Consider the following 26,097-nt stretch of genomic DNA (forward strand, 5'->3'; position numbering starts at 1 on the left):
CTGATTTCTGAAATAAGCAGCCTGTTTTGGAAGGTGAGAAATTGGCATTGTACGTGTCTCAATGACGTGAGATGAGTTGGAACTCTAGTGCCCGCTTGGCCCACTCTGTGCTGGTTTACTAGTACTTTTAACAAACACATAATGCAGCATATTCAGGGTCTGTAGCACAACCCACAAAAATTTAGTACTCTAGGTCATAAAAGATGTGGTCCACGGAAATGCACAAAAGCCAGTCTTTAGAGTTTATCATTTGAATGTCACTCAGTGCCTGTGAAGCAGCGCTGCACATCTATCGAGGTATACAGTACAAGTATGATATGAAAATATTGATCACTAGTAAGGGAAAATAGGTCCACAAGTCATAGGAGGACTGTGAAACCCCAGCTTGGTACCACAGAAATATGAGACATCAGCTTCACAGACCATGCTGGAAATAAAACAATGATCAGGCATCCCTAGTGTGATTCAGTGACCTGATTTCATGTTTTTTAAAAAGTAATCAAGTCAATATATTGTTTTACTGGGTTTGTATCATAGGTCATAAAATACTGACTCATGTGAATACCTTAACCTTGAATTGTATGGATTTGAATCAGGTTTCAACTCCGAGGAAGAGCTTTTCTTCAAACTGAATTCAAAAGTCTCTCATTTGCACTGTGTCTTTGGATGACAGACTGAGAAAAGGCAGCTCTCCATTCTAACCTGGTCTAACCCAGTGAGCCCTTCACTGCACCTGTCCTGGTGTTACTTCAACCTCTCCAAGTGATGTGTTGCACCAGGACTGACATTCGTTATGACAGGTCTTTTTATAATACTCTTCCTATTGTAAGCCAGTATTTTTTCTCAATGTTTTGTGATTAACATGAGAAAGTCACACTCGACTTTGCAGAACATGAGTGTTATGCGCTTCCTTTATATCCATTGACATTTCCGGGAGAGGTCTGGCTCAGAAAATCAGAGCAGGAGGAGAGGAAACAACAGCATGGGTGTTAAATTGCCAACAAGTTTAAGGCTCAGAGTCTCCTCTAGACAGTGTTCTAATTGTGTTCTTTATTTGTGTCGTAGAGCGTAATTAGCAATCTCATTGGTTCAAATAATAATAAAAAGCATCCTGGAAAGGCAGTAAATAAGATTCCCCTACACAGTCCCTTACACAGGAATTAAAAGCATGCTGTGCCAGCTCTCATGATCTACTCAGAGACATATGAAATATAAAAATTGGCTTATATACTTTGGTAAAACTGAAGATGCTACTGTGATTTTGAGAAGTTACTAAGATATTAATAAAATACCAGTATTGTATTGTTGACATGGATTTAGATTTTCTACATTTCTGAGAATTTGAGGGGATTTTTAAATCCATGTAATGAACAAATGAGCAACATCTTCAGTAACGGTCTGCCCTGGATTCAATGCAATGTGTGGTAATATTTCAGTTAAGAAATTCAGAATAGCAGCCATGCGCATCTGTATGTGAATCTGTAAGGAATTCCATGGGTAATGGATGTTTTCTGAGACAGAACAGGTACGAGAGTGAAAAGTTTTTCCTTGATGGCTTCAGATGAAAATTACCAGAGATCGAGCGCAAAGCACCTTTGTTGTGCACTTGACAGCAAATGACATTGTCGTGAGGTCTGTGTGGAGCCTGTGTCACACAGAATGCCCTCAACGTGCTTCCTCGTTGGACTGACTTAAGGACATGACTCTGGGTGCAGATCCCGTGTGTTTCCAAACTGCTCTGAGAGTGACCAGTCACTGGGTTTTGAAGCTGTCATACCTACACGGTCCCAGAGCACCCTCCGATTGGCTCCCCACCTCCTTTAGATCAGGAATGCTCATACAGAACAGCAGGCAGATGTATATGGAGACATTTCTGTATATATATGTGTATATGTGAGTGTGCAAGTGACTATAAATGTATTTTTATTTATACATAGATACACTTGATGTGTATAAATACATGTGTATTGATATATGTGTATATATTGCACATTAGATATTATACACATGCACACGTGTATATATAAATATAATAAGGAAATAAGGATCATAAGGAAAAGCCCAAACGGTTTCCCAAAGCCCCCACACAAACCAGAAGAGCCAGCCAATGGCTTCATAAGTCAGAAACCATAATTCGAGGTCCGCTTCAGACAGAGAAGGTGGGTGTTGCAGAGCTCCCCTTGTCCATGGCTGCGGGGAGCTTCCAGCTGCCCGTGCGACTGTGGCGGGGTGTCGACAGGGGCTGTGTGTGTTTCCTTGTCCTCAGGCCAAGGGCTCTGCAGAAAGCTGAAGAAGTCTCCAGCTGCGTGGCTGAGGAGGGAGGGGACAGGAGTGTGCCAGGGTCTAGTTGTGTCCTTGTCTGGGCCTGAAGCTGTGAAAAGGAAGACAATATGTACAAACAACAGGAGCAGCCACCCTCAGTGACCACGGGCAACCCTGCCCAGGGCTCTCCCAGCCTCAGGCCAAGGCCGTCAGTCCCACATCACCCGTCCGGGGGTGGCCATGCCACCCACCCCACCACCAGCCTGCTGCTCACCGTGGCATGGCCAAAGCATTGCTGAGGCTGGTGCCAGGAGCAGATAGCTCCCAAATGCCACCAGCCAGCTGTTAAGTTGATTCCTTATCTTTATGTCAGTGGCCTTGCAGAAAGTCTCCAATCTCTCCGGCTGAGTGGCCGAGCAGAGGGGTTCGCCACGGTCTGGTCACGTCCTCTTCGGGACGTCCAGCCCTAGAAGGCAAAGGCAGAGCAGCCACTAACTGTTGCACCCCAGGCAACCCCTGCCTCCCTGCCTGTGGCCCAGCCGTCCCCTTCCCTGCCCTCTTCCCTGTCCTCTCCCCTCAGCCTTTGCTCACCCACCAGCTCGCCTCCAGCCTAGGCCGGCTCACTGCGCAGCCCTTTTTATACCCGCCCTGCGCCGGCCATGTCACCGGCCCCGGTGACTCAGCCCATGCCCACGTTCTGCCTGCTGTGACAGAGCCACGCCAGAGCTGGGGAGGGGTGCCAGGGGCTGATGGACGGCCCGGCCCTTGGCTGCCCAGGGAAACAGGGCTGTTGCTCCTCAGGTTTACTCAAATGCAGTGGGACAGGTGATAACTCGGGCCCCTGAGGAAAATGGTCGATACGGAGAACCCGCTGTTGCTCCTGTCCGTGAGGAGGCAGCTTGTCACCCGGGGCTGTGGTCACATCACAGACCCTCATCGCCCCCATCCCACCCCACCTCTCCTTGGCCTCCTCCTTGCTGTCAGGGCTGGGGCAGGGGGAGGTGGAGCCCAGCATGAAGGTTCAGACAAATAAATGTGCTGTCTAAACACTGGGGAGCAATTCAGGTGTTTAGCATACTGACCTAGTGCCACTTTGTCTGTCTGAAAGCCTGATATCCTATGAATACACATGAAATCAGCAGGATACTGGACCTGGGAAAAAATGCATACCCGGGTGGGCTACACTAAAGTATCTGGAATTGCACTGAATCCTTATTTTAATTCCAGTTGTAGTGCCTGGAACTCCACTGGTTCTGTCTGTGGACGGTTAGCTCACACCTGGCTTCACTGAGCAGGATTCAGTTATAGGATTAGTGGCTTCACAACAACATTTTAGGTGTTGTGAGAAGTCTCACCTCACCTGTAGCTGCTACGCCAGAGCAGGGCGGGTGTGATATAAATGCTGCCCTGTACTGGTTTGCTCTGTCTAGAGGTCTCGGACAGTCCACAAGCTTCCAAGTGGCACTGGATATTTTTCTATTAGGAACTGAACACTCTCTGTATAGAATAATTCAAGTGCTTATAGTGAGGTGCTTAGCACACTTTAGATACCCTAGGGTATCTGGCCCGATCCCAGGATCTCCTGTGTCTGCACATGGCAGCTCTATGGCATAGAGTCGGGAGTGGAGAAGTAAAGTTATGCTGGAAAAACTGTGTGTGGTGCAGAAGAAGATGTCATTTTAATTTTTGTTTTTGTTTCTCACAACCCAAGTCTATTTTAATTTCCAATAAATTAAATAATTTTTCCCTAAGTCTAGTCTGTTTTGCCTATGATTGTAATTGGCAGTTGATGTCCCTGTCTTCATCTCAGCCCATGAGCTTTTTCACCTTCTTTCCTGCCCCTTTCCTGTTGTGGAGAGCATGTGATTCAAGGCATAGACTTATACTGTATAGTTATACTTTCATTTAAATGGAACATAATATATTCCACTGGTGGTCAATTCACAGAATGTGAGAACATGCCACAACTAATAACTAATAGTACTAGGTCTCTATTTAAGTGGTAGAAGCCACTTGGTTGCTGCTATCATTCAACCTCATCATTGCTGATGCCTTAATCACTTTAAAAAGACATAGGCATAGAAATAAATACATTTCATACTTTCTCACTGTTGCTATTCTTACCTTCTTCCTCCACTGATGTTATCATCATGGGAGTTCTAATTTAGATAGTAATTTCCAAAAGCCCTTGTCACTTTACTGTCTATTATGTGCCAGTCCTACACCTGTGGTGCTATATAAATGCTAATAATACATCAATATGCTCGTTCTTTATAAGTTCTGTAGGTGGAATTCCATCTGGTTCGTATATGTCAAGTGAGATGTTAGTGTGAAAAGTCCTTGCTGTTCAGAATTTGTGATGGCTTATGAGCAGTTGGGAAATGACAGAAAAAAAGATCACAAAAGTGGATGTGCTTATCATTTGAACAAAGACATCCAGACGTATGCTTAAAACAGTGGCTGTGACTGGTGCAGAATACGCAAGTGGTGTAATTCTCCTCTAATCTCTGAAAAGCCTTAGTGAAGTAATTAGGACATTAACCAGTCTTTTCAGCAGTTTCTGAGTATTTTCAGTTCAACCTAATATATTTAAGAAAGTTTTGATACTTGGTGCACTGATGTTTCTTTCACAAAATGTATCTACTTTGGACTCTTTTGGGAGTGAGTGGTAAGATGTCAGAGCATGTCCAGACTCCCAGAAAAGCTTTCCTGTCTTCAGCCATATAACCAGTCTCAGGTGGGCAGGTCCTCAGTTACAGAAAGATCAGACTTGGCTCCCACGTAGCCGCACAGGAACTCACCAGCAAGGAGTGATGTGCAGGGCCAGGGTAAGTTTGTACAAAATATGATGATTCTATGAAAGTATCTTGACTATTCCCTGGGCTGAAGCTGTGTTCTTTCCCATGAGATATTGATGGATTTTGGCTGAATTAGACTAGGGATACTTGATCCTAAGTACCTTGTAATGCAAAATATAAAAAGCTAGAGAATATAGGAAATATTTTTGCAACTTTTCCCAGTTGCAAATTGGATGACATCTGGAAGTGTCCCCATTGGCTAATCTAAATTGTATTCTGAGCTGCTCTAAGTATTCATCACTTGCCAAGGATTAATGTAACCATGGATTACAAAGGGGAGCAATTCAGAGCTTCCTCTGTGAAGAGAAAACATGTCTTCCCTTCCTCCACTTCATCTCTTAGCCACTTCCAGTGGAATAAATACTGATTGTGACTAAGCCTAAACCAGGATCTTTCAAAACCAGAAAGTCCTGATAATGAGTAGAAATTAACCTTTAAAATAGTGCTTATGTGTTGCTTGGGGCACAGTCTAGATGCATATTTGTTACAGAGATACACATACAGCTACACACAAACTGTCTTGCGGGGTGAGACTAAGAAATGGAATTGTTTTATTGCACTCAGAAGATCGTATCATCATCATCATTCAGGGATTAAGGTTTGTTAGGCAGAACACAGAAGCCAGGGGCAGCCCTGGGGCTGAGGGCGGGAAGAGGAGGAGGAGGGGGAGAAGGAGGAGGAGGAAGGCAGCTGCTTGCCTGCCCTCCTCGCAGCCTGAAAAGCAGCCGGCCACCGGTGCCCATATGGCCAGGAGCAAGGCCACCCTCTGCACATGGCTGGGCTGCCCCGGGCTGCTGGGCTGCTTCTTGCTGGGCTTTCTTGCAGGTGAGTACAGAGTCACAGGGGCTCAGGCACAGCCTTTGCCCTCTGCAGGTACTTGCGTGCAACCCTTGTTGTGATTAACTCACCACCAGGGAGCTTTTACTGCTTTTTAGGGACACTATAAAACACTTGTCCCACTCGTTTTCTAAGAGCGTTTTCTCTCTAGCAGTTTTGGTCTTTAGAGAGTGAGGAATATAACAGCTGAGTGATTCAGCCCAAGACCAGCCCTGGTGAATTGACAGCTTCCTGTAATGGGCAGTCAGATGTTCAGAGAGGAGAGATTATTAGAAAAGTTTGAGAGTTCTGTGATTGCAAAACCTCCAGGATTATTTTTGTTATTTGTATTTCCTGATTTTTACTGAAGATCTATTTAGATACTCCTATTCAGTTGCTATTTTAGAAATTAAGGGCATAATGTAGAGGAGGAGGAGTTTTGACTGACAGCCAGAGTAGAGTTGCTGAATTTTTCATCATGTACAATGAACTTTTCTAGAACATTAGATTCTTTTCTGCAGTCACCTGCAGCATTTGATTTTAAGTCCAGAATTGCATGTCTGCATCTGTCCATTTTAAACTTGTGTTGTAGCACACACTTAAGGTTAAGGCATGATAGAAAAATCTATAAGGGCTATTCAGTATAAAAAACTTTAATGATGGTGCTTGTGCTATTCTCATACATTTCCCTGAACATTATCTTTTGGCCATCCTCCAAAACAGGATAGTGAGCAAGATGGACATTTGGTCTGATCCAGTATCATGGTAATGGTCAGAGTGTTACTAAAATTAAATTAAAGTCTAACAGGTCATATATATTGTGCATGTGACAGCACATATACTTGGCTTTATTATGACAATTTTTCCAGTTCGTTATTTTCTAGCTATGATAATAAAAGGATTATTTGGGTTTTTTTGTTTGTTTGTTTGTTTTGTTTTTTAAAGACAAATTCACTTAGTTGATATATTCTCTCCTTTCAGATTTATGGCTACTGAAGAATCTTTAACCTTTTAAAACTGACTTGGACCACAATTAACTTTATTCCTTTAATTATTAAATAAACTAACCCCACCCTTCCCTAAATCTGTAACTATTATAAAGTTTGGCTGTTGAGTCCTAGAACTTCACTTTATATATGCTCATGCACATTTTTAAATATATGTATAAATTAAATAAGAGAATTTCATCACAAGTATCAGGAATTCAATCTTCACACTGCAAACAAGAATTTAAACTATAGTTTAAAATTAATCAGAGATGAATCCGCCTTAAAAAGAGGACTGTATTTACCAGAGATTTAGGGTGTACTCTTTTAATTATGTCACTTTTTTTGACAATTCAGTCAATTAAGTATATTTTACTTTTCTGCTTCACTTTATGTTTGTGCCAGCAAACACTGACAGAGGGTGCTCTAAGCCCTGTTAATCCTCATGGTTTTAATGAGGCTGTTCAGTAACATGTGAGGAGTGGGGTTCTTGCTAAACAAAAAGCTTTTCAAATGTGTTTCAGGATGGTTTACAAAACCAACCGAAAAAACCCCCAACTCTTCAGATGTCTATCAAAACGTGCGACAGAAACTTGTGGCTGAAATGAAACCAGAAAACATCAAGCAATTCCTTCGGTAAGCCCTGCGCATCTTGGTTTTGGAATAATTTTATCAGTCATAAAAGCCAGAAAATGATAACACCAGCTCCAAGGAACAGCCTCTGAAAGCAGAGCTGTTAAGATGATTTGGAAGCACTTGGTTTTTACAGAATGTCTGAGGGAAGGAGAACGGAGAGACTCACAACCCTTCTGTTTCCCCCTCCCCATTTTTGAAATTACCTTTCTGGAGTGGTTGTACTGTTAAATGTACATCCCTTGAGCTGCATTACTGCCAGTGCTTATCATGCTTTTTTGTTATGATTTTCCATAGTCTTGATTTAATGCAGTACAAGTGTCTGTTTTTTCTTCACAAATGTCTGAAGCTCTACCACTGGATAACTGCCTTGTCTCAAAATGGGATGATTTTACTGTATTTGGGATACACTGATTGCTATTCATTACATTTGATTTATAATCTCTCCAGTGTCTTTTTAAACTTCCAGTTTGGGCAGCTAGTCTAAGTAGAAAATGGATATATTAAAAATGATACAAATTTTGCATGGCACTGAGTTTCATATATACATAAAATTGATAATTTCTTTAGTGTGGCCATATTGGATAATGTGCTGTTAACTGGGCGCTTGAGATTCCATTACAACCTGTCTTCTGTTTCAGAAGATGAAGGGCCCTGTCCACGCACAGTGTGTGTGTATGATTGATTGAATCTTGCATCATGTAATTGTTGTTAAATATACTTTTTTCATCCTAGTACATCCACATGTTTTTTCCAAAACATCTAAAATGCTAGGGATATAACAATAGCTTCTTGTTTTGCTGTGTATTTCACTGGAAATGAAAAAAAAAAAAAAAATTGCATATTTATATTTTCTACAGAGGAACAAATATATTCACACAGAAAATAAACAAATATACAAATATAACCTCTAGCTAGTAACATGTTGATATTCAGCATGTAAGTCAGCAGCTGCATCATAAACATCAAAGGATTACTGACAAATTTGATTTCTGTACATTTATTCTAAAATCAAAAGGTTTAATCTGTAAACATCAATTAGCTTTTTAAGTCTATAGGCCTTATTTTGTATTTATTGCTCCTGGTAGATTGAAGAGTTGTTGAAGACTATGTCTGAGTGAGAGTGTAGGAAACATAGAAATTGATGACAGCATGAAATATCTCTGCAATTACGCTAAAGTTTCTTGGCCATAGGGTATTAATGGTATCTGTTTTGTCTGCTTGCTTTGATGATGGGCCAAATGCTTCATCCTGGTTTTCGTTTTGTTTTCCTAAATTCAAATAAAAAGCAGGTACTGCAGATAAAAAAATATATTAATCCTCTATCCAAAAAGTTTGTTAAAATCATAAAAAAAGTGAACTTGAGAATTTTGATCCATATTCTTAGCTTTTCAGACTACTAAATCTTTTATCAAGTGGGGAAAACAAACGTTGAGTCTCGGAAAATGCAGACACTTTGACTGCATTGAATCATAGCTCTGGAAATGGTGAAACTGAAAGTGAAAAACTGAAAAAAAGCATCATGTGTTGTTCAGTATATTTTTCTTTATGGCATACGTAGTGTTTGAACTTAATTTAAATGAATTAAAAGGCACTTAAAATACTCTAGAGAATTAAAGTGCAAGAAGACAGGCAACAAGCTTTGACAAAGGTTGATTCCAGATCACAATGTGTACCCACACAGTTTAAAGAGAGGGAAAGACAACAGCAGGGAGCAGAAAGTTATGGTCTACTTAATCTAGATGCATTCAAATCTGGGGGGTGCAGATGGGATTCGTGTGAAAGACCTGGATGGTATGATTGCAAGGCTGCTGTCTAAGAGAAGTTCTGGTGATTGAAAGACGTCCATGGTGGCTGAAAAAGGCTGATGTTGTGCCCATTTTTAAGTAAGGCAAGAAAGACAACCTGGGGGACTGTGGGCTGGTCAGCTTCACTTCAGTCCCTGGAAGGGTGACCAAACATCCTTCTGGAATCTGTTTCCAAACACGTGAAGGACACAAAGATAGTTAGGAACAGTCAGCATTTATTTACTATTTGTTTATATGATCAGCATGACCGCCTTCTGTAAGGAAATGACAGTCTACGTGGATGACTGGGGACATTACTGTGGCTGTAACACCCTTGGCTTTAACAGGGCTCTGGACGTCATCTCCCACAACATTCCTGCTTGGAAGCTCAGGAAGCACATACTGAAGAACAACTTGTTACATGGGTTGAAAATAGTCTGAACTGACAGGTTGAAGTAGTACTAATCATAGTATTTGGTACCATTAATGAACAGTAATTGATGGTATCTGACATCCGTGAGGCAACCATTAACAAGTAGCCTCTTGGGAATTTGAAACTGGTGTTTAGTACCCACTGAATGATCCGCGTTCACCATAACTTGTTTGTTCAGTGGACCAAACAAATTGTAGATAGATTTTTGTAGGGTAGCCCAGAGGGTCTGAATATTTTTTCTGACAGTTTATCACCATTATGTATTATATCTGATCTGGATATAAATGTTTTTAAAAAGGCTTTTGTTATTCAGGCTTTTGATTAAGAAAAAAAAAAAGAACAAATCCCTGATGATAGTTTGACATAATGATTTTCAAGTTAAACTAATTAGTGCATGTTATGCCAACAATATACAAACCCATCATCAGATACCAGGATTATTTGGAGGGCTCCTTTCTGAATGTGTAGCTTTTCTGTATCTATTTCTGCTCCTTGCATACCATTCATATTCTTTTGTTGAATGTCTTTGACACTGATTTTCACTGCTTGTATGTAGATGTTTCTATTTCTGTTATGCAGCTGACTTATCTTAAGGCCTCAGGAAAGATCCCCTGCTTTGACTATATTTTGTGCTTATCCTGATGCAAACTGATAAACAAATGTTAAACAGCTCAGACTTTAGCTATAAGACCTTACTTTCCATGCATGTGTCTTGAAGACAAGCTTTATACACACTGATTCTAGTTCACTATTGTGCCTTTCTGCATTTGGTTTTTACTAGCAATTTTCTGTTTTATTCTAGCTCGTTTACCAAGTTACCTCACCTCGCAGGAACAGAACAAAATCTTCTTCTTGCCAAACAAATTCAAGGCCAGTGGAAGGAATTTGGACTGGATTCAGCAGAACTTGTTCATTATGATGTGCTTCTTTCATACCCAAATGAAACGCAGCCAAACTACATCTCAGTAATTGATGATCAAGGGAATGAGGTGATCTTTTTAATGATTAAACTATATTGATATAAGAATCCTTTAAAGAAACAGTGCCTTTTTCTTTTTCCACACACTTATCCTAGCATGTGCTTTATAATATGATAGAAAATCCAGCACAAAGGGAACTCATATTTAGAAATGGTTTTCCAGACTGTGCAGCAGAACAGCAGAGTGGTTACAATCTCAGTGCCTCATACAGTAGAGGATGTGTGGAGAGGCTGTGATTAACACCAATAGACCATAAGGTGTAAGAATGTCCATATTGGTCCAGATGAGGGATACACCTAGGCCAATGTCCTGTTTCCATAAACAGCCTGAAATGGTTGCACAGGGAAGTTTAAGAACAAAGGGATGTATTTAGGGCATGCAATTCTTCCAGTGTCTAGCTGTTTTCAGCTCAGTGGTTCTCTAAGTGTGGCACAATTAGTCTCTTTAAGAATCCTCATTAGACCTCGTTTCCAAGTATTTATCCATTTAGTGACCCTTGTTAGATCTCTCTTCCAAACACCTATCCAATCTCTGCTTGAACACCTGTACAATTTTTGCTTCCACAACATGTTGAGGTGAAGAATGCCACACAGATACTATCCATTATATGAAGTACTACCTCCTTTCATTGGCTCTGAACATGATCCTACTGGCTTCCTCTAGTGTCTCCTAAATCATAATGAAGTCGGTCTATAGTCATCTTAATTTTGTACACACAGGGGAATAAAGAAGTAGATGTAAAATCTCACAAAGGGCCTGAGCGAGGTCAGCAGATGGAACAGCTAGAGAAGCATCATAGTACATAGTTAGGGATGAAGAGCTCAGGTATAAACTAAGGAATACGTGCTTGGGGTTGACGTGATCTTAGAGGTGAAAGAATGGAGAAATACTTCCAGAAACCCAGTAACAGTCTCTCAGGTATAGTCTCACAAGGTGACAAAGAGTGGACATGAACCTTGAGGCAACGTGAGTGTTAGAATAGATAGTGATAAAGGTAAGCACATTTAACTGGAGCGTAACTGGTAAAAAGAAGAGTAATAATACAGGTGGGAGTAATCACAAAAAATACCTGTGATGGCGTGGATGAACTAGGTGTATTTTTATTGTCACCACCTCTTGGCAGTCTTCAGCTACTTCTTTGATTAGGTTTAGGCAGTGACTCGAGCATCTTCTGAGAAGTGATCTATCTCTCTGTATTCATATTAGCATTCTTTTATAAAAATTCAGCTATGTATCCCTAGATGGTTTTTTTTGTTTGTTTGGTTTTTTTTTTTTTGCTTAGATGTGCTAGTTAGAATTGTATTTTTGCTAACAATTTATGGAAGCTAGCATACAATTTGCAATAACCAAGCTTAGTGTACAAATTTGTGCCTGGAGATAGAGTGTTTGACCAAAGACTTCTGTTATTTATTGATAGATTTTCAATACATCATTGTTTGAGCCACCTCCACAGGGGTATGAAAATGTTACTGATATACTACCACCATATAATGCTTTTTCAGCACAAGGAGTGCCAGAGGTAAGAAAAAATTATATAGGAGATTATTATTAGCTGAAGTCATATTTTATGAAACATTTTCTGGGATAGATTGCTTCAACTTCTCAAAATACTTGTTGCAATAGTTTTAATTAATCATTAATATAAAAGAACACTTAAGGACAGCTAGGCCACATATTGTGTGAAGGTTAGAAGTCTCCTATTACAAAGAAAATCTTTCTCAAATTGCTAGAATTCTGAAACACATAATAAGTGAAAAGCTTTTATCTTTATGGAAAATGTTGGATACATCTCAAATTATTACACATTACTCAATAATATGGAGAGGACTTGCATAAGTCTTAAATGGAAAGAGCAATATATAAATCAATTTGGAAGACATTTTGAATTAAGCGAATGTCTTCAAAGGCTACAAAACACACTCATTCTGATAATTCATCATGGAGGAAGAAGTCAGGGACAACTTTTGATTGCATAAATGGATGAAATTATATAATAGTGTTTGTGTATGCAAGGAATATGGCTATTTTATAATGGCCACAGAAATCTGTCAGTTTAGCAAAGTAGGTTGGTTTACTTTCCAACCTCAGTTTATAGGGCTGCTGGTAAGTGCAGGATAATATAGAGAGGTCAATGGTTTGAGCTGAGAATATTATGGATATGTTTTGCTATTGTTTTTATGAGCACTGGATCTCCGTTGTAGAAATGTGAAAATGTCCAATTGCCATGAAACTGCTTTTCTTTTCTGTGCAGGCAGATCTGGTATATGTGAACTATGGCCGTACTGAAGATTTTTTTAAGCTGGAGCGTGAAATGGGAATTAACTGTACAGGAAAGATTGTCATTGCCAGATACGGGAAGATCTTCAGAGGAAACAAAGTAAGGGTTGTGTTTTATTTTTTCCTGTGTGGGTCAAACACTGCTCATGGTAGAGCTGGCAGGAGCTAATGAGGGTTGTGATTTAAAACATATGAGCAGAAGGAACCCTGCAATGTGTCCATTGTGACTGCATTCTACGAATAATTTCCAAAACAATAGAAACAGATGAATATATTAATCTCCTGAGGCTGAGATGACTGTAAAGTCCTTAGGCAGTTTTTTCAATAGATTAGCTTAGGGAACTGAGTATTTTGTACAGCCAAGGCTTTTAATATTTTTCATCCTTGGAACTACTGTATTTTTAAGAAGTAAGTATTTGAAGAGGAGTCTGATGCATGGAGATTGAATAACTAACTCTTCTTACTTTACAGAACAACTCTGACAAAACTGGTGATAGCGGGACAGTGGGGATAGTAGTCAGTTTTTGTGCCTGAGTTTTGTGTCCTGTGCTTTATTTCATGACCTTGAGCTATGACTAAAGGTGTGACACAAATAATGAACATACTGGGTTTCACTGTGGTTTGTTCTTCTGCTGAGTCTGTGGCCATTTTCACTCTTCCACATATACAACTTCTAAAACTATGTCCCCATGGAAGTAAATTGCAACATTCATATTTATTACTGCATTAAAAAAAAAAAAAAAAAAAAAAAAAGCATTTCTGAAAAGCAAATAATTTTACAGGTTAAAAATGCCATATTAGCAGGAGCCCAAGGGATCATACTTTATTCCGACCCTGCTGACTACTGTGCCCCAGGAGTAGATACTTATCCAGATGGCTGGAACCTTCCAGATGGAGGAGCCCAGCGTGGGAATGTGTTAAACCTGAATGGAGCAGGGGACCCTCTAACACCAGGTTACCCTGCAAAAGGTGAGCAAAAGATCTGTACCCTGGGCCGTCAAGTACTTTATAAACTGTTGCTGAAAGTTATCATGGCACTAGAAATTCATCTATTTTCAGTGAAAATGCAAAGAAAAAAGCTGCTTAAAATTATTTTTAGCAGTAGTTAATTTTCCTATTGCAGACTCAGTTCTACCTGTATGTCATTTTAACTGGTTGCTTTTGAGTTAGGCAGGGAAAGCAAGTTTTTAAAAAAATCTCCTTGTATGATCCCAGCCTTGTAACCCTTAGAAAAGCAGGATGTGTAGGTTTACAGACCAGGAAGCAGCAGAAAATGGCTGAGAATTTATAGTAATTTTTAAATATCTGTGTTTCTCAAAATGACTGGTTTAAACTGGATTATAGTCTACTATCAAAGAGGAGTAATAGCTTTGCTTGGAGGTATGTTTCCTTGCTGATCCTAAATTCCAAGAAGAAAAACAGTTTAAAATTCTCTTTGCAGGGAGTAAAATTTCTGTAGTAAAAATAACAGTAGCCTGGAGTCTTCCAAAACCTGGCACCATGTGCTTGTCTTGTCCTCGTGGGCATCCTGAACTCAGTCTGAACTGAGATGCCTACCAGTCCTGTATGCAGGTGGGGTGGGAATACAGGGGTGCTTCTGGAAAGCTCGCTGGCTTGTGTGACCATTTCTGGGGGCATAAGACAACAACCTACTGAAAAAACAGGATAGATTGTGTGTGCCTGGCCCACCAGATTCAGAGAGACATTGACTGTCTTCAACATAAGTAAGTGCATCTGTGAATGTCTTCTGCACCTTGCCAACAGGCTGCACAGGGACTATCTTCATCTCACACACCAGCTTTGAGGAGGTGTAACAATATGGATGGACAGCAAATCTAACCTTGCATCAAATGTGGGGGCTCACACAGTTGTGCAGATGCACTAATGGGTTCATGATTCTGTCATTACATTTTTGTTTTCTAGAAGCAATATCAAAAAAATTATGCAAGAAGTAAAAAAAGATGCATCCTTGTTGCCACTGTGTGGCTGCCCTGTTCAAAATTGTTTCCAGTTTGGTGAAAGTTGCTAAGAACACTATAAATTTGACATTTTATTCTGGTTTCTCAGAGTACGCTTTCAGGTATAAAGTTAATGAAGGTGTAGGAATTCCCCAAATCCCGGTTCATCCCATTGGATATCATGATGCAGAAGTATTATTACGGTGAGTATGCATCAGTCCTCCTCACCAGAAGTCAGTATTCACAAATGTACACAAAATTTTTTATGCTAAGATGGTAAAATCTATGCAGTTACTTGGATTTATTGTTCTTTTGTAGTAGCGTATGCTTCAGAAAATGTGGAAAATTCAAAGCAATCTGTTTCTGGCATAATTCTTTTAAGAATTTTGTAAACCCACCTTGTTTTAGGTGCAGTAATCATTAAGAAAATTTAAGATTTTAGTCCACTGGACAACTACATTTGTCTTGGTTTTCACTTAACAGTGCAATGGGAGGACCCACAGCTCCAGACAGCAGCTGGAAGGGAAGTCTCAATGTGTCTTACAACATAGGGCCAGGATTTGCAAACTCTTCTACAAGGTCTGTTTTAACACTTGCCTATTTATAAAATATTGCAGAAAAAGTCTCAACAAGAAAAAGACTGTGAAACAATACATCCAGAGATATTTTGGAAAAATTTGCTTCCTTCTGAGTGGGCAGCACTTGGTGATAATCATTAGTGTTTGAAAACAAATTATCAAAACCATGGTTTTGCTCAGTGTCCCCAGTGTCAATGAATGGACAGATTCAGAGGGTATAGGTCCAGTCCTGTTATTCCAACTTTTATCCCTACTTGAAGGTTCAGACGTTGTTTCACTGGTCCTTTTTGAAATGGCTTTATAGCTGTAAGTAGGTGTATTTTTAATACTGTTGAATTAACCCTAAACTTCGTCCTCACTTGAAGTTTGGTTTTTCTTTTCTGTTTCTGATGACCAAGAGGACAACTGGACAGCCAGCTTGTACCAGTCCAACTGGGAAGGACTGACAATTCAGTAATTCTCTTCTGCATATGTTTCCCTTTTCCACTGAAAGCCTCCAAGGGTTTCTGTGAATTTAGAGCTTTGAAGTGTGGCAATGATTTGAGAGATCCATCAACTGTTCCCCAAAGCTGGTAGGCTGCATGGTTGAAAGCTCTGAACAATAACAGCATGGAATAGCCCAATGCACATAATTTGCTTGGGTAGAAATAGCCTTTGACCAGTTGGATTAAGAATAGTATGTTTGTAGTAACATTTTTTCAGCTGTAACAGAGAAATACAACTGTCCAGGTTTCCAGAACTACTAACAGAGTCACTTTTTAACAGATCAAGCCACCTAAAAATTGCATTTGGCAATGTGGGATTTGACTGGCTGTCAAGGACAGTCATAGCATTCTTCCTTGTTTATACCGATAAGCTGAAATAGATAAAGCTAAAGATTGCTTTTCTATTCTTTTTTCACATAAAAATACTTTTAGTTTCCATGAGATATTATTCCATCAGAACTGGTAGTGGACTGCAATGAATGGTGTAAAAATGGTGTATCATTATCACTGCTCCACCTCCTGCAAAACCAATGTATGCCTGAATATATAATTTTATAAAGACTTTATTGATTATTATTCTTTTCAGTTCTGCTTTAACACTAGCTGAAAATTAATATGGTAGGAATAAATAAATAAGAAAGTATATTTGACATAATTAAACTGCTGTTTGGAATGTCTTGAAGAGTAACAGTGAGAAAAGAAGCAATATGATTCATCCACAAAACATATCCATGGGAAATATTTTTGAATGCACTTTTTAACATCTTCCTACTTGATAGGGTAACAGTTTTTGTAAATATGGGTTAATACTACATATACTTCTTTCTCAGAGTAACTCCATATCAAAATAAACCTTCTGAGTCTAGGTAGAAAGTCACTTGCACATGGAAAGTGTGCAAGTATATGCATGCTCAAGGCACTGGTGACAGTTATTTTCTGGGCAAAGATCCAGTAGCTGTCCTGAAGTAGGTTTTGATTTTGACAGCTATGCAGATTTGCTGCTGAGAAGTTAACTTCAAATGTGAAACTCTTGGGGTTTTGCCAGACAAAAAAAGCACTGTTTGATGCTTTGTTTCTTCTGCAGGTTAAGAGGTTCTGAATACTACATTGTTTTTAGCACTCTTAATGCCTGAATTTCCTTCCTTTTCATAAAATTTCACAATTGGATTTTACTGGGGGAGAAGCATGGAGGATTGGCAAGTCTTGATGACTTAGATCTGCTGTCTTAAACAGAGATTTCTATTTATTCCTAAATGAATATTTCTAATGACCTTCTCTCCAAGTTCTATCTTATTACACAGAATTGTGCTAGAAAACCAAAGTATATTCTTTATAAAAATATGTATATCCACAATTATAATTTTGGTCAAAATGGAAATGTATTTTTAATTACTGTGTATGCTTTTCAGTTTACTCCCCTAATTATCCGATTGAATCCCATAAATGACAATTCAATAAATTCTGTAAATATTTGAAAGTTTATACATTGTCCCACTTTCTAGGGTTGTCTCTAAGACATATTTCTGTCAGCAGGTTATCCTGAAATAAAAAATGGGACACTCATAGAGCATGACAGGTTAGATCAGCGTTGAACACACAAAGCAGAACCAAAGCACTAACTTTCTGGCTTACAGCTTATCAACGTTGACTTTTTATTGCCTTCTCAGTCAGAAATGGTTACCCCATATTGCTTTTCATTTCAGAAGAGTCAGAATGCATGTTCATACAAACAATAAAATAACACGAATTTGCAATGTCATTGGCATCCTCAGAGGAGCTGTGGAACCAGGTGGGCATTGGGTGCTTAATGATTTTAATTCCTTCTTTGTGTTTGGTGAAACTGTTCTCATGTTGCAAGAAACTTCAAGCTTTTTAGATAGTCAAATATGAAATCTTAGAAACTCTTAATAGTTGTCCTGCCCTTCCCATCACAGTCTTTTTCATTGGCATTCCCAAGAATATATTTGAATGGGGATGTTAGAATGATAGATGTCACAGAATTTTTTTATAAAGCCTGTCATTTTACAGTAGGTTACCGTCACAGAATTTTTTTATAAAGCCTGTCATTTTACAGTAGGTTACCCCTTACATAATTCATACATTTTGTCTTTGCAAAAATTAACTCAATGCAAAGTACAGAAAACCAGTGATGATTTGGGACTTCAGCATACTATTGTTGCTAGTTCATAGCGGGCCACATACATGAGAGACTTTTACAGGGAAATATATGTAGAAAATATTTCTTGTCTTCATTTATATACTTCCATAGAACAAGTGAATGATTGCAGATTACCTTAAAAAACAAATTTGTAGCACTGGTATTAAACTTCATATTTTGTTTGACACAAGTAGGGATGAAATCAAAGGAAATACAGGTAATCTAAATGCATTTTTATTTAAGGATTGATATTATGTGTTTGTTCCCAGACAGATACATTATTTTAGGAGGTCATAGAGACTCTTGGGTATTTGGTGGTATTGATCCTACTACAGGTGCAGCTGTTCTGCAGGAAGTTGTACGAAGTTTTGGTAAAATGAAGATGGAAGGTAACTAACTTATTACAGACATAAAATGATGGATATGGAAAACAGCAGTTTTGAGGAACTGTGTTGAATGTTTCCATAAGCAGTTGTGTTGATTTAACTTTTCACCTCTACAGAAAGTTGTATTAATCATTATGAAAGATGTAAATTCATTGAAGAGATGCGTATGTAGCATTGCATCTTAGTTGGCTGAATTTATTCCCTCACATCTGTCCTGGTTCAGGCTGGACTAGAGTTCCTGTTGGTTTTAGTAGCTGGAGGAGTGCTGCAGCACCCTGAGACCCCAGGGGCTCCCCAGGCCCCAGTGCCCTCACCTGTGTGCGGGGGTGGGGGGAGCACAGCTGGAGGGCTGGGCCCCGATTGGCCGATAGTCCATGTCATGTGACACTGTGCTCACTATATAAAGGCAGGAGAGGGCTGGAAGGAGCTGTCACTTTTGGGGAGTGTGGCTGTGGGGCCTTTGTGTTTGGGTTTGCTGGCTGGGAGCAGGTGGGTGTTGGTCTGAGGGTGGTGAGCAGCTGTGTTGTACATTACCTGCTGATACTGCTGTCAGTGTATTGTTCTGTTACTGTTACTAAACTGTTTTTATCGCAACCCGTGAGTCTCCCTTTGCCCCTCCGATTCCCTCCCCATTCCCAAGTGGGGGGAGGGTGGGTGAGCGGCTGTGTGGCATTTAGGTGTTGAGTAGGCTCAAACCACAACAACATCTCGCATCAGTGTAATAGTAACCTCTTAGTTGTGTGGAATGAAAATATTGCATTAAGAAGAAATGTTTCTGGAATAATTTGTTCCTCTAAGGAGTTTAGAGAGGATTTTTTTATTGCTATATCAATTAAGTGCTACTTTTTTAAAGTGATTTCAATTAACTGTGATGATCTTTCACTAGACTTTCTAACTTTAAGTTGAATTTTTAAGTTTAACTGTGTGATTGCAGGTTGGAGGCCTAAGCGAACTATTATTTTTGCTAGCTGGGATGCAGAAGAATTTGGGTTATTGGGATCCACAGAATGGGCTGAGGTAAATAATAAACAGTGTAAAGAAAGCAAAACTTGAATGTCTGTTGCAGGCAGCAGCAGTACCCAGTGCCTTCTATTCCTAGACTACAATCAATAGTTCAAAGTAAACTTGGAGCACAACTGACTCCTTCGGGTGCTGTGAGATCCTCATATAATTATATAAATGACTTACCTAACTTATTACAACATAAGTGCACCAACTCTTCTAAGATTTAAAAATATACTTTCATTGAAAGCTGATGCCTCTCAGTGGAAAGATAGATTTCCCCTATGTGGAAATCTATCCCTTCCTTTAACAGAATGATAGCATTTTATATAACCTAAACTGGGTTATTTTCTAACTCTCTATTTGAGAAATTCCTCAGTTTCTATAAACTGAAGTCCAGATCATATACCTGTGATCCATAAACACACCAAGCCCTTTGTGTGGAAATTAATCATCCTTGGAAAAGGAAAGGCTAAGTAATCTATGAGTGAATAGTTCCAAATTTCTGTGAAACTTCCAGTATTGTAGAGTCTCAGAGGCAAGACAATTGATTAATTCTGTAGTTCGATACCTGACTACATTTCTGCCTGATAGAAGGATGTTGGGAAATTCAGAAATGAGGTTCTGAATGTTTTTATCTTCCTTTCCCTGTTGGGCATGTTCAGTTCTTAATCCTGTAAGTGGATTTGTTCAGCCCCTGTAAGAAATATAGGTCTTACAAGAGTTTTCATTCCTTTGTCTGTAAAATCCAAATTAGAAATAGGGCAGGCAGAAAACTGTTTGATGAAACACAGTTCTGCTGAATTATGTAAAATTAGTACTGAACGATTTAACATAAATGTACTGTCCGTTAGAATTTTATTTACAAGGTTATATTTAGACATGTAGATAGAGCTTTCAAAATCTATAAAATACAGTATTTTAATCTTTTTGTTTTAGTTTATTGACAGGTATTTCAGTAAACCACAAAATTACATAACAAAATGACACATGTCAGAAGAGGGAACAAAACCAGAAGTATGCTCCCAAACAGCAAGGGGATTCCATCACTCTTCTGTTAACAAAGCTGAGATTTTTGTTCCTTTGGATTTGCACTAATTCTTTCTCTCATAAACTGTTTGGCTTACGGCTGCAACCGACTCTGCGTTTTGCGTTGCTTTATGGGATCTTAGATGAAGAAAGTATAATTTAAATTATCTTTAAAATCACTGAGAGATTTTTAAGTTTAGTTTAAAATTTACTGAGAGATTTTAAAGAGTTGGCATTAAAGTTTCATCCCACCTGAATTCCACTAGTAACAGAAGTATACTGTATATAAAACTTTATTTGTGATTTCTTTGTCTGTGTATCTGCACATATTTAGATGCTATCAAGAAAAAACACTCAGTTATTTTAACTGAGGAATATGAAACTGATACTTAAAAGATCAATTTCTCTTGAGCAAGTCATGAATAAATTCTTTTTGATTTGGTCACATATTGCTACTGCTGTTCTGTAATGTTTTTTGCTTAATAGTTTAATATCTAGTAATCTATCATCCATTATTTCATGAAACAGCAGCTGTACTAGATTAGAAAGCCATGAGCAGAATTCATATTTGAACCTCAATGTTTTTATATTATTGTTTTCTTGTTTTATCCCGGTGGCGTGCCTTCCTATTCTTTTACACCCAAATTAAATGCAGTTTCTGTAGAGACACTTCTCACAGCTTACATTCATGTTTTCTGCAGCTGCCAGATCTGTCATGTACTAAATCTTGAGGAAAATCAACCCATGATTTTTACTGTCCTCTGCGTAACAAAAAGACTCTGCAACTGTGTCAACATCCTTTTGTTACATAGACAATCCCCATTGCTCGTAAACGAAGGAATTTCTTTGTTGCAAATATGCTTTTGCATGTATGCAAGGCCTCATGTATGCACATACAGGCTTGCTTCCTCCCTTCATATTCTTTTTCAGAATCTCCTCCACAGCTTGCTTTAAAGATATTAATTTAATTATGAAGTTATCAATTATCAATTCAATTTTTAGTTCACATGACTTACAGATGATTAGTTGGGTTATAAATTGAATGAATCAAGTAACAATTACTAACCTAATTAGAATATCTATCACAAAGCCAAGACTTGGTAAAATACCACTTACTGATTAGAATATCAATTTCAAACATAATTACCAGTTTGCAAAAAATTAAACAAGTGTGTGAATATATTTAGCATGAAAGCAATGCTGCTTGACTCAAAACAGTCAAATTAATTGTAACAGGAAATGCCAATGATTTGACTTGTCCCTTTTTGAAGTGGAAGAGTATGGAAATAACAGCAGTACTTGGTTTATCAGTGTTAAGAGTTCAGGGCTGGGAGCTCAGATGAATAACTGAGAATTAAAAGCAAGGAGGCATTCTGACTGATGTTACAGTCACATGTTGAATGCTCAAAAAGGTCTGCAAATGCAGAGTTAAAACACATGTATAACCTTAATTTACCCTGCTACAATTGTCCTGTTCCATCTTGCTCCCGTGTGATGCAGCAGGCAGCACCTAGATTTTGTGGATGTTTTCCACAACAAAATAAGTCCCAGAAAACAGGAGTGAATTTCACATGCCTGGATCACTGAGCCATCCTCAGACATTAATATAATTAGTAAGGTGTGTAGTGATATTTATCTTGACTGGGTTGTTAAAGGTAATGCTGTAAAAAGCAGTGCACTTAATGTGCTCTTGACTAGAGTTCACTAACTGAAAATAATAATTACACTTTTACAACTCCAGGAAAATGCCAGAGTCCTCCAGGAACGGGCAGTTGCTTACATCAACACAGATTCTTCTATAGAAGGTGTGTCTTTTATTTTTAAACTCACTTTTCTTCACAGATGTCAATTTTAATAGTTTACTGTGTATTACTTATTGCATCCAGAGCTGGCAAATGTAAGATAGATAAAGTGATGTTCAGAGTAAGTGTAGCAAATATAGAATCAAGTGGAGAGAGAGAACAGTTTAAATTCTCTTGTTACTTTCTTGTTGCAAATAACGCCATCCATGAGCTGCAGCCCACATGTCTGGAGTCCAGAATGTCTCCTCTGGAGGAGTTTAGTATTCTGTGCTAGTGAACTGAATGGTCTGAATGTTAAACTCTCTCTTAACTGCACTAGCTTTAATTTACAATTACAGTTTTAATATATGATATACCGCTCCTTGTTCTGATTGCAGGTCCAGCTCCTTTCCCTGTGGAATTATAATATTTTGGGACACTAATTTGTTAAAATTAAGACAATTTGTGTCAAGACCTGAGGTTTACATTTTGTGGGGGTGGGACACATTTTGGTGCTTTGGGCCAGTGTGGTCGCCTTGTTCATTGCTGTGAGAATATGCAGGGAGTTACATATGTATTATGTCAGGGCTCTTCTAGAAAAATAAGCGCTGTTTCACAAAAAACCTGATCCATTATTATCCAATTTACTATGCCCTTCAGATTTTGAGAAGAATCTGTCATACAGGAATGTTGCTTAGAAACTGGACTTTGTTTTCAGGCCAACACTATGACCTAAATCACAAAATCCTTCTTAAATTATACTGAGCTTCATTACACAAGGACTTAATTTATTGTTGTCTATGCCAAAATAATAGTAGAGTCCTGCAAAGCTGTCCTGCATCATAACCTCAGTTATTTAGGGCACTGCTCTTCCCATGTTAAACCCAACTTATTTGGGCTTACTGTGTGTGAATAAAATGGATATCAACAGGCATATTTAAGAACTCTTTTTATTCCTGTCAGCTGAAAATTTTGTCTGTCAGAAAAGGATTGGAAAGAAAGAACAGACAAACCCAGTTTCTAAACTCTCAGTTGGACTTGGGTTATAGGGAGGGCTAGAGCTGTTCCTTCAATTATGCAGCCTACATGCTGTGTAAAAAGTAGAGCAGAATTTCACGCCTAGAAGATCTCACGAATGAAATAATAGCTTTACAACTGCTTCATATTCTCAGCATGGGTTGTAACACATTTTTAGTTGGTTTGCGGCCAACATGCTGCTGCCTTAACAATTTTCTTCTAAATCTCGATTATTCAAACATGTCTTTTGCTTTATGCATTAAGGGAAATGGGAAAGTAAACCCACTGGAAAATAAGTATGTAATAAGGAAAAGAATACCATATTCAGTGTATGGTTTTAAATATCCTGGACATCTTTCACCTGACTGAACATTAACATCTCCTGTAGCATCCATGTACTCCACCAGTTATTCTATCATCATACTCCATAGCATTTCTTATGCCACGTTTTGGACAGCAGATTTTTTCTATTCACTATTCACTGACCTTTAGCAATGAAAAGACAAACAGTGGGTCATCCTTTTGAGCATTTTTGTGACTTTAATTTCCAGTTCTCAAATATACTCTCCTTGGAAACATCATTAACATTATCAGTCTAGCTCTCATGTGAGTACACACTGTGGAAAGGATGACCCAAAGGTCTAAAGCCATATCAAAACCTAATAACTGTGTTACTTAGTGGTTTATGTTTTATGTCCCAGTCTTCTCATCCCTCTCCCCCTCTTCGTTGCTGTATGTATTCGAGGGCAGAGGTGTTTGCCCAGCTGCTGTCTGGTGCTCGTAGTCTATAAAGAGGACTGCTTTACATTCCTGCCTGCCTCAAAAGTGGTGATAGTTTCTTTTTGTTGGGGGTCTTGCTGCTGTTACTGACAACTGCAGTATTAGATGCTCACCTAGCTCAGCATAGCCCACAGGCAGTGTGGAAACCTCATAGGTGTAAAGTGTAGGAGCCACAGTATGGTGATAAAAGGGGAGGTTTAGGACACAGTAGATGAAAACATTACTCTGCATCTTTGCCTCCTGTTTGAGTGAGACTTAGTTCTGAAATATAAAATGCCAGATGTCTTGCAAGTCTCTTTCTTACTCAGAACATGACCTGTCTTTCACATACTGTCTGCAAAAACATTGAAAATGTACTCTTTATGATAAAAGAAGATGCAGTGACATTGAAAGTCTTCTTAAAGCATCTTGCAGAGAATATGTCTTTCCTCCTGCACAGTTCCTGAATGCACTAGCTTTATTTTTAACATCTTACAAAAAAGTAGGATGTTACCATTGCCTTCTCTTAAACACAAGCTTCTGGGAGCATTTGAGTGACAAGGACATGTAGCTAATGAAGGATACTTAGTCATATTTTAGAACTATGGCAAAGTTTAATTACATTGCTATGTATCTACTAAAACCAAAGCATCATTGTGGTGTAGTAGCAGTAGCTTATATGTTCTGAGACAAGATCTAAATTCTTGCCTTGGACATAAGAAGTTTGTCTGAGAAAGGACTACAGGATTTAATCAAATAAGAAGATAATGCCACTGGTATGTGAAGGGAAAATTTCCTTGTCTTTGTTTCATTTTCAGGTAACTACACATTAAGAGTTGACTGCAGCCCTCTTCTCTACAAACTGGTGTATAATCTGACAAAAGAGGTACAAAATCAGAGTATCTTTTTGTGACTTTCTAAGAATGTATAACTGCAAGTTTTTTGGATCAAATTGGATTATTAAATAATATTGGATTTATCTTATCTCTGTGCTGGAAGAATCTTGAACCCACCAAAATCAATAGCAAAATATCCAATCAGTGGTATACAGTCCAGGATCACAGTCCCTTAGTATTCGTAGAAAGGTTAAAATGTGTCACTGACATAAGTGGAATAGTAATTGTGAAATATAGTAAAAATAATAATAAAACCAAGATAGTAAAACACTTGAGCAAGATCAGTTCTCTAAAGTGATAAGCATTCAAGGAAATAAATTGTATTTTAAATTTCCATTTCATGTGCAAAAGAGAATCTATTAATTCTTGCATTGGCTAGCTACCATTTTCTCTCTGTTTATATGTCATTGAGACCCTGAAATACTGTGATAAATATTGAAGGATTGAACAGGTTTTGTAACAGGCCAGATGTATGGACTTGTATGATTACAAGTGGTCTAATCATGTCTCCTTTTCTTTTACCTCTCAGGATGAATTATCATAAGGCTGAAAGACTGTGATCCATTAAAGCATGAAACTTCCTTGGTCATATAAGTAGTTAACTAGATTAAGCATCTAGCATGAGCTATTGTCACTATCCTCAGATCTGGATTCATCTCAATTAACAGAAGACACCTTTGTCTGACTTAAGCAATGTAGGCTCCCTTTAAAGGCCATAGGTAGAATTAGGTACCTTTGGGATGAGATTCATTTGACCAGATGTGGTTGTCTACTCTTGTACATACAGAATTCTCAAAGTGTCTTTCCCCCCTGATATTAAAGGAAACGTGGTCCAGTGTAAAAATCTGCACTGTAATGGCACGAGGTAGAATGACTCCAGCTATTAATCTACTACCCTACCACCATCCATCCTGAATTATTTTCAAACGCAGTACACTTTACGCTGGAAATGCTGTGGTTTGCATCTGAGGTGGTTTATCTATGCTATTCCCATGTATTTCTTGTCTACATTTTAT

The 26,097-nt window shown here is 38.7% G+C and overlaps 1 protein-coding gene across 3 annotated transcripts in view; it reads left to right on the forward strand.

Annotated features, from left to right (window-relative positions):
- The first annotated feature begins 5,796 nt into the window (after positions 1–5,796).
- LOC104367404 (N-acetylated-alpha-linked acidic dipeptidase 2) overlaps positions 5,797–26,097 on the forward strand; it is a 34,964-nt gene continuing 14,663 nt past the window's right edge. The window contains exons 1-13 of one of the 3 annotated variants that reach the window (XM_009974519.3): positions 5,797–5,945; positions 7,447–7,558; positions 10,578–10,764; positions 12,173–12,274; positions 13,007–13,132; positions 13,815–14,001; positions 15,100–15,193; positions 15,474–15,569; positions 17,757–17,842; positions 18,481–18,600; positions 19,532–19,614; positions 22,370–22,433; positions 25,004–25,071. In XM_009974519.3, the coding sequence (XP_009972821.3) occupies positions 5,864–5,945; positions 7,447–7,558; positions 10,578–10,764; positions 12,173–12,274; positions 13,007–13,132; positions 13,815–14,001; positions 15,100–15,193; positions 15,474–15,569; positions 17,757–17,842; positions 18,481–18,600; positions 19,532–19,614; positions 22,370–22,433; positions 25,004–25,071 (1,407 nt within the window). In that variant the 5' untranslated portion in view covers positions 5,797–5,863. Of the gene's footprint in view, positions 5,946–7,446; positions 7,559–10,577; positions 10,765–12,172; positions 12,275–13,006; positions 13,133–13,814; positions 14,002–15,099; positions 15,194–15,473; positions 15,570–17,756; positions 17,843–18,480; positions 18,601–19,531; positions 19,615–22,369; positions 22,434–25,003; positions 25,072–26,097 lie in introns of those variants that run through there. The other 2 variants (XM_032991143.2, XM_032991144.2) reach the window with 2 other exon arrangements.

This window comes from Tyto alba, unplaced genomic scaffold (genome assembly GCF_018691265.1).
Source record: "Tyto alba isolate M040663 unplaced genomic scaffold, T.alba_DEE_v4.0 Super-Scaffold_2, whole genome shotgun sequence".
NCBI classification, from domain to species: domain Eukaryota; kingdom Metazoa; phylum Chordata; class Aves; order Strigiformes; family Tytonidae; genus Tyto; species Tyto alba.